The sequence below is a fragment of the Notothenia coriiceps genome, unplaced genomic scaffold (genome assembly GCF_000735185.1).
Source record: "Notothenia coriiceps isolate Sejong01 unplaced genomic scaffold, NC01 NC01_scaffold00037432, whole genome shotgun sequence".
Classification (NCBI taxonomy): Eukaryota; Metazoa; Chordata; class Actinopteri; order Perciformes; family Nototheniidae; genus Notothenia; species Notothenia coriiceps.
The window spans coordinates 59963-75186 of record NW_011370133.1 but is presented as its reverse complement, the minus strand read 5'-3'; the positions used below and the strand labels follow the sequence as shown (position 1 = coordinate 75186).

The window sequence follows — 15224 nt, the reverse complement described above, 5'->3', positions numbered from 1 at the left end:
TTCTTCTTTTCTCGTTTCCCTTTTACCCTCTACCGTGCGCTCATTATCTCAATTTCCCATCAGACATTTTAATTGATGGGTGTTTAAGGGAACTTTTATTCTATAACTGCATTTACCAGAATGACTTTGGTCATTACGCTCCGTTATGAAATTATCTTTATCAGATTATCTCCAATTATCTTAATTTCTAGCTTCATAGATGCTTCCTACTGTTACATCCACACCTTATTTTTGACATTGAGGCTTGATGACAAATGATGGGATTTCAAAAGTTTGCGTGGTCCAGCAACTTCTCCCAGTAAAATGGACAAGATCAGGGAAGTGTCTCACAAAGAGACTGGACTTTGCGCATTAGAACACAGATCGATTACAATCATATCTTTATCTCTTTTATTATATCTTTATATTAGGATAAACTATAATGTCAGATATTTTCTCTAAATTTGTAGAGCTTTACAATATTATTGGCGCAGATTTTTACTCTTGATCTCAGTAGGTATGTTTCTAGGTTATTGATTTCAGTCAGAAGTAGATAAAAGCATGCTGTCATGTAGTGGGAGACTGTTGATTTCGGACTTCAATGAAAACTGTTGCTGCCTGATTTTGAGTCAGCTGTAGCTAGCTAGCTAGGTAAGTTAACGTGAGTGGGTTTAAAAATGTTTTCAGCTAACTTTACTATTTGTTTAAACTTCTCGTTTTACATTGAACAACAGGAACTAGGCACAGGTAACTCTTAATGTCAGGATCCAGTGTCAAGGAATATTTTGCTTAGATACCTGCCTTTGACCCAGTTCATTCTTTACTTGGTCTCTCTGGCCATGGTCCAGGCATGCCGCCTTGGGGTATTTATGTTATCTCTCATACCCTAGTCACTTTAGTCAACCATACTCACGTATGCTTTATTTGACTAAGGATTGTGCAAGATAGAATCTATGGCCCGACCTTGGCTCTTAAATCTTGGTATCTTGAATGTGTACTGATACTTCACTCTCCGTGGTGCTGAAGCAGCAGATGGATTTGTAACTCTGTAATATTCTCTCAGTCTCTCTCTTTTTGTGAGTTTTGTTTTTAATATATTATATTCCCATAGCTTACAGGTATAACTTTAAGACACCCACTAAGTATAGGGGATTACTTAAATGTTCTCAATACAAAATTAAGAGCATAAGGATTTTCTACATACAAAGGATTTCTCTATACAATCCTAACTTGACATCACTAAATTATGCTTTTGATTTTGGAAAGGCTAACAAAAGACACCAGTTAAAAAAGAACCTTGAACTGCCACTTTAGCGTGTGGAGGAATCCAAAGCTTGGCTGTGTCAGGGATCAACCCCCATTTACTATAGAGTGCACAGTATTTACCATCTGCCATCTGATTGTCCAAATTGTGAGTAAATCAACCCACTATAAAGTGCTTACAAATTCCACATTGTAATAAGTAAAAGAATGACTTTAAAGAATCCCACAATGCAAAAATAGTGTTCAGCAACACTTCAGCAGACATGATAAGTGTTTAATGACTAAACTATTACACATCTATTATTTAGGGAGTATTGAATAAGTGAAAAAGAGTGATTTTGCCATTAGCAAATCAGCTGAACCTACTAGATCAGGTGTGTCAAACTCAAGACCCGGGGGCCAAATCCGGCCCGCGACTTCATTTTATGTGGCCCCACAAGAGCCTGCAAAGAATATAATATGTTTATTATACGGTTACATGCTACTTCACAGAAGCACGTTGCCCATAAACGACATGTCCCACAATGCATCTCAAATTCGACTTTTTCTCAGAATTTGACTTTTTCTCATAAATAGATTAGATAAAATTTGACTTTTTTTTTGTTTTTCCAGAATGTGGCTTTTCTTTTAAAATCACATTGTGACATTCTTACTGAAGAGACATGCAAGCCCAAGACTTCTGCTTTCAGACGTAGTAGTTAATTAAAAAGTTATTACTCTAGCCGATAATAATCCAATGCAGAGGCAATAATGTAATACAATACATTATTTTATATATATTCAATATTTATATAAATCTTTTTATATAGTCTTAAAGTTACAACTGGCCCTTTGAGTGTAACCATAATGCTGATGTGGGAGGCTTTGGCTCAGTGGGTAGTGTGCTGGACTTCGAATCAGGGGATAGCAAGTTCAAGTCCCACTGCAGTCAGCATGTCGTTGTGTCCCTGGGCAAGAAACTTCTCCAGAAATTGCTCCTGTGGGGACTATCCACAGTACAGTATGCTTTGGATAAAAGCATCTAACAAATGACATGTAATGTGGCCCGTGATGAAATTGAGTTGGACACCCCTGATTTAGGGGAAGGAGAAGCCCAACTGTAACTGTGTACATGATAGGATGTATGATTACCCAGAAGAGCATCAGCAGGGGCGCCATTTGCCGGCAGGCAACAGCTTGGGGCCCCGGACCAGAAGGGGGGCTCCCAAAGAAGGTCGATAAAATCGGTCCAAAATTGAAAAAGTTGTGTATATTTACAGGGACTGTTGCAAAAACCAAGCAGCTTATAAACATCAGATTTTAAAACAAAAAGTGTTTAACGAAAAGGAAACGCCATTAAAGGTTTTTGGGGTTATATTTAATCCAAGATAATGCTGATTTGAAACCGCTGTTACGAAAAGTTACAGCATTTCCTGTTTCTGCCAGAGAGAGGGGAGATCGTCTCTCAGCTTGCTGCTGTTTTTACACCCTCCTCCTGGAAGAAGGGAGCCTCGTGACTACAGACGGAGTTCACTCAATCACGGAGGGGAAGTAGCTAGGGTGTGGTTTGGCATTGGGCCTCAGTTTCGCAATCTCCACTCCGCCGGTTTTTTTTGGGATATTGTAAGACCTGATTTCCAAGAAATGCACTGGGTGGTTGGGGTTGCTTTTGGCCTCAACTTTTGCATTGCAAAAACAACCCCACCCACCCAGTGCATTTCTTGGAAATCAGGTGTTCTAACATATCCAGGGTGATTAAAGGTCCCATATGCTTTTCCTATTATTACCCGTCCTTTCGTGTGTTATGTAGCTTTTTCTGCATGTAAAGTCACAAACCCTCGAAGTACAGTACGTTTTTTCTTCCGGGCAGTGGCGGATATTGATATGGGCGGTGGCCCAGGGCGGCATTTCGACTGGGGGAGGCACAAGCGCAATGAAAACGTTTTTTTATATCACCAATTTGCACGTAATTTCATGTTGTGTATTGTTGTGGGTCGAAGGGGGCGCGCCGCCCTTATGACAGCAGGCAGCTGGAATGGAAGGTCTCACACTCTAAGAAGGGCATGGGTGATCTCAGGTCGCCTCACTATGGTGGAGAGAGCCCAAAACATAACGTTTAGGTTGCTAACTTGCCATCAAACTCATTAATGTGCAATTATGTTCATTGTGTGGAATATACTTATTGTTGTTTATAGTATATCCTCCTGGGACCCAGCCCATTGGAAATGTCCACTGTAGTGGAAATGTTGTTAACATGCAACTCTTTTGAGCTACTCTATCAATCCCTGATGTACTGTACAGAGGACATCCTGATCTTTCCAGTGATATGTCATTAGTCAAAATGTCACTTCTCTTTTTCAAAATGTCACAATCAATGTTTTTCCAATGTGGCTTTTCTTTGAAAATCATATTGCTACATTCTTACTGAAGAGACTTGCAATTATTTGTCCTAGACTTCTGCTTTCAGACGTAGTAGTTAATTAAGAAGTTATTACCCTATCCGATAATAATCCAATGCAGAGGCAATAATGTAATACATTATTTTATATGTATTTATATATGTCTTTTTATATAGTCTTAAAGTTACAACCGGCCCTTTGAGTGCAAGCATAATGCTGATGTGGCCCGTGATGAAATTGAGTTTTACACCCCTGTACTAGATGCATTTGCCAATCTATGATTGGACAATCTCTTTTAGCGGGAGGGATCTCGATTGAGCAATCTATTTGACACAATTACCTCCCTATCTATCCTGGCTGATGTCAGTCCTTTCCAAACATGTAGTTAATGGTCACTCAATAGCTGACTTTCCGCTCATGTAAATGTTTTCAGGGGCGAGAAAAGATGCTACATTAACTCTGACATTTTAAAATGACATCAGAACGTGTGTATGAATGAGGGAAAAAGTAAACTGACATTTACAGGTTGTTCATATAAACAGACTTTGTTAAACGTAAATGCCAGAGCTATAGCTTCCGGTCAGTGCGCAACAAGCATTTATAAATGTTCATGCACATAACTGCTCTGCTTTCCCTGTAAAAAAGCTTTAATTCTCTGATTTTCTTTGCCTGTTTGATCGAGAGATTTTTACGCTCCGATGGTCTTCCTTCCTGTCCACAACCTCAGTGATAATGTGTCATATCTGAGCCGCACCGTGGGGGTTACTGCTGTTGGCGCATGAACACACAGGATCTAAGCACTTTACTACCGGTATGTGCAAAATCAAATTCAATTCAATCCCTCTCATTCCTCTCCGATGTTTGAGAGGATGCAAAAATAACAATGCGACTCAACTGGCGTGACTATCGGTATTCAGGTCCCAGACGAGTGTGATGATTGTGGCACAGTTGTTCAGGAGATGCTCCACTGTGTCATTAACAATGCAGAGGGAGATGATGAAAGGGCTTCCAAGGTGTGGGATTGATTGCTCTGATAATTGGACATCTCTCTGTGCCTTTCTCTTGGAACATGTACAGTTTGCTTCGGGGTTAAATTGCAGGCATTCATTTTAGTCAATACAGCCACCATATTGGAAAACCAAGTGAGCCAAAGTAAGCTTGCCATCAACCTGCTGTTAAATGTTGATTGTCTTTATCCTTGAGTGGGAACTAAACCAGAAATGGATAGGGGGGGCAATGTGAAGAGTTTCTGTGTTGGTGAGGCTTGAACACAATGACAAACTGATAATTCCCTGAGAAGAAATAGTCTGTGGTCCACAAAGAAAGCCTCCAAATGGTTGCAAAAGTTCCTCCATATATTGTTTGTGTTATTCCCATCTTAAACCTGCCAATCAATGTCCATTTGAGGTAGTTTGAGGACAATGCATGACTGTCTCTTACCACAGTATGACTCATAAACAATTGATCCAGCTTGGAGCAAAGGTATCTATGAGGTCAGAACCCATTAGCCATACAGTATATAGTTCAAAGGCATGAAGTAATGACTCATGTGTCATTTTCTGTGTGCTCTTTCCAGCCCCCGGCTCAGGGAAGGACCTCACCCACTAAGTCACTTCAGAATGGAAGCCCCTCCAAATGCCCCCGCTTCATTAAGGTCAAGAACTGGGAAACTGGCACCCTCTACAATGACACACTCCACCACAGCTCCAGCAAGGTAAGCCATATGGAAATCAGCTCAATTAAGGGTTGGATTAAGCCTTCTGCTTCAAGATTTACATATTTACATTTGTTGCTGTGGCAACCATACCGGCAAGGATGAGGAAGATGTTGTGATTCAAGTCGTCATATAATATCCCGGATTTCTATGCCAGTGATGAACCTTATGAACACATTTGGAAAATGTTTGCTGAAATAAGAAAAATCAAGTGACAATTCCATCTAATTAAAGGACAAAGCGGGCCGTGCCTTCCAAATTGACACACAGCATTTCTTGATAAAAGACAACTCTCAATAAGACAACATTGGCTATTGAAAATCAAGACTATTTTCTAATCTAACATCGCAAAGGTTAAGGCACAGTTAGGAAAAGATAATGATATGGGTTATTACTTGGCTTATGTTGGGGTACCTTCATCATCATGGTTACAATAATACACATTTAGTCTATGAGAAATTACAAACATTTCCTGACAAGTTTATGGTTTCGATCACTGGTTTCAAGTTTCTTTAATATGGCATGATGTTCATTTTGCAAATGATGGTACTTGCTTTAGGGCGGGGCTACCTTGTTAACAAAAGGTTACTGCAAGGGTCCAGTTTTGGTGCTCTTTGACTTTTCATTTTACAGTGTGTTGTCAGCTCATGAAAGTTAATTGTAATATGTTGGTAATCTAAAACCGTGCTTACTCTATCCCTTACTTTAGAAACAATGTGCCTTTTTGTGAGTGAACAACTCATGCTTCGGTTTTTCTTGACCCATGCATGTTGACTTTCGAACACCTGAAATGGTTATTTCACAAAACCTAGAAAACAAAAAGTTTGAATGACGTTTTATCCCTTTTCATCAGTTGTATCATGCAGCCAAAGCTTCTCCCTCTAGTTAATAAGCCAGTCTAACAAGCACAAGGTGAACCCCGCTGTTTAAGCATTCACCCCCCAAATCACAGCAGCCGTTTGTGAACAGCAAACAGCAGCCTAATTACTTTGGTGACTTATCGAACACAGACTGTGCATCCCAATGAATGGCCTCTAATAGCATCTTCAGATTTATTATATATCACAGACACTGCTGTATTCGAGGATGATCCGTCTTTTTCTAAAAGGACAGCTGGCTGGCATGAATGCCCAGAGCGGTATAATGAGCGGACGTGCTGGAGCACGAGTGATTCCTTTGTTTTATTTTTAACACTCCCTGCTTTACTCATCCATTACCCCGTTTTACTCGGTCACCTCTTTCTGTTCATATCTTTCCTTCTCTCTTGTTGACAACACTCTTTCCTCAGCTTCCTTTTTCTTTCAAATGATCCCTTTTATTTTTATCTTTGTTATTACAGAATCTTTCACGCATTTTAACTCGCTTTACGTTTTTATTTTGGTTGACTGGCTGTGATGGTGTGTTTGTTGTGTTGCTCAACATATTTGTTTCTCTTCTCTGTTTTTGTCGAGCGAGGGTTGGATTTGTTGGAAGGCACACAGAGGGAAGTTTATTTTGGACGGACTGCCAGTCCACGTCTGAGTGTTTGGACAGTGCAAGTGTGTGGTTCAGCGTGACAAGCCAATTTTAGTAGCGATGGGGTCAGTGTCAAATTTCCTCTTCGGCTGCACGCCTGCGCTATCCGTCCTGTCATCCGCTCTGGCTCCCTCATTCCATCTCTCTATAAGCTGGTGAAGGCATTTAGGCAAACCAAAGTGACAGCTGACTTCATCTCTAATCATATTAAACTGACCACACAAGGTTGCTCTCAGCTATGAGCAATTTTCTCCCTGCATCTCTCTGTTTACTTGTTTTCTCTTTTGTATCCTCACTCTTTCAGTCTTCCTGCCCTGCTTAAAAGAAGGATACCAATCCATGACTCACCGACTTACTCATTCATTAACATGCGTGCCAGCCATGTGTGAACAATATCATGAAAGAAATTGTAAAACAGTTATGATCCCTTGTTTGCATTCAGAGTCCGGAGCTTATAATAAAACATGACCTTGCGTCTGAAGTTGAACCCTGTGGGACTAAATATCAAGGTGAACACTTGTCAGTGCAGTTGGATGTGATCCTGCCTGTATGCCTTTACCTATTAAAATATATATATATATTTGTTCTAGTTTATTTCTTATTGACACTTTATTTATCCTTGAAAACGCATTAAAAGAGAGGTTTACTCATAGGCAAATGAGAGCCTTCTATTAGAGGGATAAAGAAGTGAGGGGATTATGGCTCACACACACAGTAAGAAAAGGAGAGAAAAGTGAATACAATAGGAAAACACTTACACCTAAAGTGTAATTCAAGCATGCCCTGGGTCTGTTTCATATCAAGCAGAACCAAGACCTAGCGGGTTAATCTAAAATGAATAGAGGGGGAAGGTAATAAGATAGCTCTGCCTTTTGTAAATGAATAGGAGGCCAAGCATCTCATTTTGCATCTAGTCACTCACAGAGATGAGTACAGAAACTGGCTCTTGTCAGTGAACAGTAATCACGAAGACCTCTGAAATATGTTGAATACTTTGTCCAATTAAAAGAAAGGAACACCTCTATGTTGTGAACTGGAAGGCAGCATTGTGTCTTCTGTTAGTCTTTTCCTTTAGTTGAAAGTAAATGTTGAGGATATTTACTGATATCAGAGCTGTACTGTACCATATGCAATGATCTCCTGGCTCTTCAGATGGATTTTTGGCACTAACGAAAAACCAACAATCAGATTTAACCCCCGAAATCCTACCTCATTTGTCATAATATTGTCTCATCAGATGCCACTCTGTAATGAAAATGTGTGCATGGGCTCCGTGATGATGCCCCCTGTCCGCAAACCAGACGAGTTCAGAACCAAAGAGGAGCTTCTTCCACTGGCCACTGACTTCATAGACCAGTACTACACCTCTATCAAAAGGTAAGCACGGCCTGTAACAGCTGACAGTTGTGACTCAATAGAGTGCATTTGTGTTAGGCCAGCCAGAAAGTAGGCGTCACACTGGTTCCCCAAATGCAATTTAGAGTGAGTGGGTTAGATAGACCGAACATTAAAGGAAGGGTAGTTACTGAAATATTTTTATGCCAGAATATCACAAAAAAGTAAAATCTCTAAAGCTTGTGTTAGCTGCAGAAGTTATTTTAGGAATCTTTTCAAAACCTCATTCAAACGACCCATTGACTTGTGTTAAAGGGACTTCTGCGCAACAATGATGACACTTCTGGGTTTCAGAACTCATTCCTGCATGTTTGGGTAGAGGCAAATAATAAAATATAAAGGTTAAATAAGACATAAAGAACTATTTGTATTGTTTTTTATCTTATGAGGTTATCTTCTTTCTTTTATCCACTAATGTCAGTGTAGTAAATGCTAACATGCCTGATAGGTACTCGTTAGTGTTAGCTAATGAGCCTGGTTCAACATGGTAGCTTAATTTTCCTAGCTTACATAACAACAGAAAGCAACAAGTACTGGGATATTTTACAAAAGTAAAAACTCAGTTAATTGAAATAATCAACTCGATTAGAAGTTCAAATGTTCTATTCTGTTGTGCCTCCGTACCTGTTCTGTCTACAGGTTCGGCTCTAAGGCTCATGTGGACAGGCTGGAGGAAGTAACCAAGGAGATCGAAATTTCGGACACTTACCAGCTGAAAGACACTGAACTGATTTATGGAGCCAAGCACGCCTGGAGGAATGCTGCCCGATGTGTAGGGAGGATCCAGTGGTCCAAACTGCAGGTACTATACAGCATGCACAAATAGCATTTAGATTTACACTGCTTTTTTTTAACAAGTAATATGGAAAGTCAACAAGATACATTTTGCACGTCTACTTGCATTTGCTGTTTCATATAACATCCAAGATACGCAGAAACATAGCTTTGCAGTCATATATCATCTTGCATAAAATATCAGACTGTACTACTATTTTATTCTAATATTGAAAACATCTATTCTTCTTTTGTTTTGCTTTCCAGCTTTTTGATGCTAGAGACTGCACAACAGCTCATGGAATGTACAACTACATCTGTAACCACATCAAGTACGCCACCAACAAAGGCAATCTGAGGTAAACAAAAAAACACACACAATGCTCAGCTATTTACCTACATCTTGTTTCCTTTTATTCTACTCTGCTCCTGTTCCTCAGACTACACGTGTTTCTCTCCCCATCTGTCGCTTCATATATCTCATCCCCCCTCTCTCTCCATCTCTTTCTGCCCTGACATGACCCTCTGTCCCATCTGTCAGCCTGTGCTCTGTCTCTTAATGCTTTATCTGACACTATCTGCTGCCTGTCAGTGTCTCTGCACCAATCAATGCCCTCTTGGTGAGGCGGCGGGCCTTGCTAACAAGCAGTCATTTGTCAGACCTGCTCGCTCACTTTCTGCCATGTGCTAATCATAATGTGACACCTAATATTTACTTCTTGAATGATGGATAGCTTCTGAATCCTTACTACTCTTTGCCTGGCCTTCTGGAGGAGATCTCGGATACACATGTTGATAGGAGCCAGCACAACATCCTCTCTCCGTCTGGCTCGCTTCAACATAGATAAATACAGACACATAAATAAACACATGCAACGTGTTGCAATAGTTTTGAAATCATTCTGCTCATCCCCAAAACACCTGTCAACGTGACAAAATATAAATACAAATGTCAGGAAGGATGATAAATGCTGCAAAGAAAAGACTATGAGTCAGTGGTTTTTAGGTTTAGGATTTCTTGGAAAAACATGATGTTATGTCTTCAATATATTACAAAATATGTGTCAACATGTTGTTGAATTTCACTGCACACTTCTCTTGAGGCACCTTTTTATGAAGGTTTTTTTTAGTCGTCACAAATTAATAAATTATTTACTAAACCGTTACAGTTAAAGTGATCCATAAGTCATCAGTGTGTTGCCATTGTTGGGTTGCAAGAATGTGAACAATTCCATTTGGTGACGTTTATCCTTTCTATTTTATACTAATGCAGTTTAAATGTTTCTTTTAAGCAATAAAGTAGAGTCAAGGGGCTTATCTTTTTTTTTTAAGCCTCATGCTTGCAGACAGAGCCAGCAGGCATGAGGAGTGTAAAAGGCAGGTTTATTTACATAAAAAGGAAGTAAACAATTTACAAAATGTTTAAAAAAGTGACACAAACATTTATGGAAACCATGACAGTAGTCTACGGTAGTAAACACAACTTAATGTAAGGACCTACTGTATACTTCTGAAAAACAATTTAATACCTAAGTACCAAACAAATCGCATTATCAGTATTAATATTCAATCAACCATATCACAAGTTTAAATGTACAATCTAAACAAAGTATTAAACAAAATCTCTTGACATGAATTTGCAACCTTTACCCCTGCAGGTAATTGATACATTCCGATTGAGCACTTCCTGTATTTAAGAGTTCTGCTTTTGGGTGTGTATCTTTTGCGCCGGCCTGTCAGGATGTCCCTTCAGCAGCAGCAACACACAGCCCTTAGAACTCGTGAATGTCAACAATGTACTTCATTAGATATTGGCAGCAAGAGGACAGATTGTAATGAAATGTGTCGTTGGCACATTAAAGTCTGTGAAGGCACAGACTGTTGGTTTTGCTGTTCACACCAGGTTCCAAGCTTTACTGCAGATGTTGTTTGCTAGCACAACTGGCCCAGATTCTCAGCAGCTGCTCCCCCTCCTCAGTGACTTAGCACCAGCTTAGTAGTGTTAACACTTTCACCCGGTCATGGCATTAAAAACACCACTGGGATGTAGAGCAGACTAAAGGTAGCTAAGCTGTGACAAAGCGTAATTGAAAATATATTTTATGAGGATGACATGTACGATGCCAACCATCTGTTGCAATCTAGTTGATCAATTAACATACTCCATTTAATGTTTCCCTCACACCGTATACACTATAATGTAGGTACAGATATGCCACCGAATTTAGATTTTTCTTTGAAACCAAGTTATATTTTTCAAAATGTGTTTTGTTTTTTGCAGGTCGGCTATCACCATATTCCCTCAGAGGATAGATGGAAAACATGACTATCGAGTGTGGAACTCTCAGCTGATTCGCTACGCTGGATACAAAATGCCTGATGGAAAGATCCAAGGGGACCCTGCTAATGTCGAATTTACTGAGGTACACAAGAGGAGCTGAAGTCAATGTGGTAAATGGCGATATCACTTTGAAACAAATGTCCTATTTGCACTCTGCTTTGTTGCTATTCGTCCTCAGATCTGCACGCAGCTGGGATGGAAAGGTGCAAAGGGTCGTTTTGATGTCCTGCCCCTCCTGCTGCAAGCCAATGGAAATGATCCCGAGCTGTTCGAAATTCCCGAAGACCTCATCCTGGAGGTGCCATTCACACACCCTAAGTGAGTTCTGCTTTCCCTCTGAAGCATGCATAAATCTAGCAAAAATAAAAACAGAGGGGGTTACATCCACCCACTCACACATCTCTTAACAACACTTCTTAAACAATGGGTTACTTTTACAACAATAAGTCTGATTGGGTTATTGTGACATTCAAACTGTGCTGAATGCTCCCAGAAAGCACAACAAGCCATACTTGATCTGTTGCTATGCCAGCTTTTGTGGTAACCATGGGACTTGAAAGTGAAGTTTCAAGCTTTGCCTTTTTTCTATTTGTTTACTTTATTTTAAGAAAACTGACCCTGTATGAAACCACAATGTGTTTGACATCTTAAGCATTATGCTGCTCTATCTTATACTGTTAATCACATTAAAAACTGCATCTTATCATAAATACAGATGCACACTGAGCCATCACTACATCTCTGCACGCTACACAGAGCATTTCAAAACCCACACTGATCTCCCGCCAGACTACTCTCCCCAAAATTGGCATCTCTTGCTCCATTCCTCGCTTCAACTGGCCCTCAGCTCTGGCAGCAGCTTGGCACAGGAGTCGACCGCCAACGGCGCCTCATCATTATATGAGATTAGACCCGACTCTTCAAATAATACACTGAAAGCAATGTTATCAATCCCCCTAGAGGGTGCAAGGAGCGAGCAGTGGGAGGTTGATTTACACCCTGCCTGCTCTGTCCAGCATTGAAAAGCTCTCAAAAACGGTTTCTTTTTGTTAATGTTGGTTTTGGCTGCTCTGTTTTTTTTAATTATTTGTGTCCCAGGAATACATTTCTGTGCTCAAACAGACCGATGCAAATTATTGTGGCTAATAAGCTTGATATCGCAAATGTTGGATGTTTACCTACAGTTCCCACCTGGCAATCCCCTGTTTGCTCTGCCCAGGTACGACTGGTTCAAGGACCTGGAGCTGAAGTGGTACACCCTCCCGGCGGTCTCCAACATGCTGCTTGAGATCGGGGGTCTGGAGTTCACTGGCTGCCCCTTCAGCGGCTGGTACATGGGCACAGAGATCGGCGTGAGAGACTTCTGTGACAGCTCGCGCTACAACATTCTGGAGGTAATGTGTCGTGCCAGAATATGGAGTCATGCTCCATAGGAACCACAGATTGACTGACACCTTGTGTAGAGGGGAGCATGTGTTGTGTCACCAAATGGTCAAATCAGGATGCCATTCCTCTGCTAATTGTGCACTCTGACGAAAAAACTGCTGAACAGCACTTAAAGCCTCCTTTTGTATTGGCATAGACACTCATAACATCAATTATACATCGTTAATTTGAATATTGTTACAAAATGTGTACATAGTTAACTGTTGATATATTTATGCAGTCAAATACTGTAAGTCATGTATTTAGAGAAGCTAATGGAAGTGAATAGTAAACGCTTCAAAGTTAAATATTTTATATATGTGACCTAATTAGGGCAATTACCTAAATGTGCATGTTTCCTTTTGAGTCAAGTTAAAAGAGAGGGAGAAATACTTTTTTTGCACTCTCAAAAAAAAAGATCTATTACTATAAACAAACACCTGTTGGAGGCGTGAAAAGTACTTCAATGTCACACTTGATTTAATTTGGACAGATACTTTTCATATTTGCAACTGTTACATTTATTTTTATATCATGTAGGAAGTTGCTGACAAGATGGCCTTAGACACCAGGAAGACTTCCTCCCTTTGGAAAGACCAGGCATGTGTGGAAATCAACATCGCTGTTCTCTACAGCTTCCAGGTACACTTTACTTTATAATAAACAATGTTTTGAATATGTTGCCTCAATGGGCTGGCTCTGAAAAGTTTGCATGTTCTGAACACTCTTATTCTTTGAGAATTTGCTTAACATGTTTGTCTCTAGAGCGGTCACTTTTTAATTGTAGTCTAACATGAGGTGCATCCAATGTCAGCAGGCATAAAAGATGTGCCTTTAATGTAACTGATGAAATGGAACATATTTTTTTGTGAAATGCACATCATCTTTGTAAACAGATTCTGAATATGAATGCAGAGCAGGCTTTGGTCGAATGCAGGTTCACATTCCCTGTAGAGAATTAAAGAGGATTTGCCTGAAATGCAACCTCTTAACCGTTCAGCTATCAAATGACAATGAATTTGCTTTAATTGGATGGAAACTCTTAGATGGAGCAATGAACTGGAATATGATGATGAAGCTAGAGAACTGACACTGGAGGTTTGTTGGGCGATTCTATTGAAGCTCCTACCCCAACCAATTATGTGATTCAAGTCCTCTCACAGCGCCTACTTAACACACCCAAAAAGGACAACTAACACTCTATCAACAACCAGAAATGTCTTTCACAAAGAAGCTGGCTCCAGAAAGCACTGGTCTGATTAAACGTACTCTCTGATCCTCAGCAGAAACGTTGTGTTTATGTCTTCTCTTTGCTTTAGACACATTCAGGGTTTAAAGACAGGTCTTCTCTTTACCAGCTACTGTTGAGGCCCCAATGGCTGAGAGTTGCCTGCTTTATCATACAAAAGGAGGTTTCAGCCTTAAGGCCATGATAATTAAAGACTAGTTAAATAATTCCCTAAAGCCCCTGTCACACTGTCCCGAAATTGACACCAGATGGACACACGATTTAAGGAAATGTTCAAATTCGGCTCTGATCGTAACAACATCGGGCCATTCGTGAGGGCATCTTAAGCCATCGTATGACCGCCGGAGGAGTTTTTCAGGCTCTGGCAGCAACTTCGTGAGCTGTGGCAAAATCTTTGGCATGCCAAAAAATTGCAGAAGGGCCTTGCAAAGGTTCCTTTTCGTGTTGAATTCGTGGTTCCATTTTGCCCTTCGTAAGGCCAGCGTGAGGCCATCTTGTCAAATCGTGTCATCTTCGTCTTTACTTTGTGTGATCATCGGTGCCATTGGGCATTTTTCGCCTCACGAAGACAAAACTAAGGATTGTCCGATTGTTTTAGGAAGGCAACACGACTACGTGAAGCCCTCGCAATGCCGTCGTGTAGCCATCGTATTATAATACGATGACATCAAGATGGGACCACGGTGTGCAATGTTTCCTTGCAGATCGCTTCTCTGCAGGGACGCAGGAAGGGGGGGGGTGCTGAGGGGGCTGCAGCCCCCCCCCCCCCATCTGTTGGCAGAGAGTTGTAACTGCAATGCCAAAAAGTTCACTAAACAAATCAATACAAAAGTTTTATTTTGAGTTACTATTCTTGAGTTAGCATTTAAGTGTAAGCAGTCTATAAAAAGCTTCACTATATAAGAGAAAGTGATAATGCGGTGTGCTTCTTCTGTTGCTCTGCTATTGAAAAGAAGCTCGTCAGTGCAAACAAGATCAGGGATGGGAGTTTTGTGAAAGGAGGGTTTAACAACTGGCGAAAGGCAGGGGAAACATTTAGGGAGCATGAGAAGTCCCATCAACACACAGGCCGTCAACAAACTGGCAGCATTAAAACGAACACTAATGAATACACTGCTCTCACAAGCTGTTGCTAAAGACCATATTACTGCATTTAATATGATGTTATTATACAGGGCCGCCCCTCCCTAC

The 15224-nt window shown here is 40.5% G+C and overlaps 1 protein-coding gene across 3 annotated transcripts in view; it reads left to right on the top strand.

Annotated features, from left to right (window-relative positions):
• Positions 1-15224, top strand: part of nos1 (nitric oxide synthase 1 (neuronal)) — a 41612-nt gene that overhangs the window by 10059 nt on the left and 16329 nt on the right. For all 3 annotated transcript variants that reach the window (XM_010796985.1, XM_010796984.1, XM_010796986.1), the window contains exons 4-11: positions 5197-5334; positions 8087-8226; positions 8884-9046; positions 9286-9377; positions 11300-11441; positions 11538-11677; positions 12579-12753; positions 13325-13426. In XM_010796985.1, coding sequence (XP_010795287.1) covers positions 5197-5334; positions 8087-8226; positions 8884-9046; positions 9286-9377; positions 11300-11441; positions 11538-11677; positions 12579-12753; positions 13325-13426 — 1092 coding nt within the window. The remainder of the gene's footprint in view (positions 1-5196; positions 5335-8086; positions 8227-8883; positions 9047-9285; positions 9378-11299; positions 11442-11537; positions 11678-12578; positions 12754-13324; positions 13427-15224) is intronic.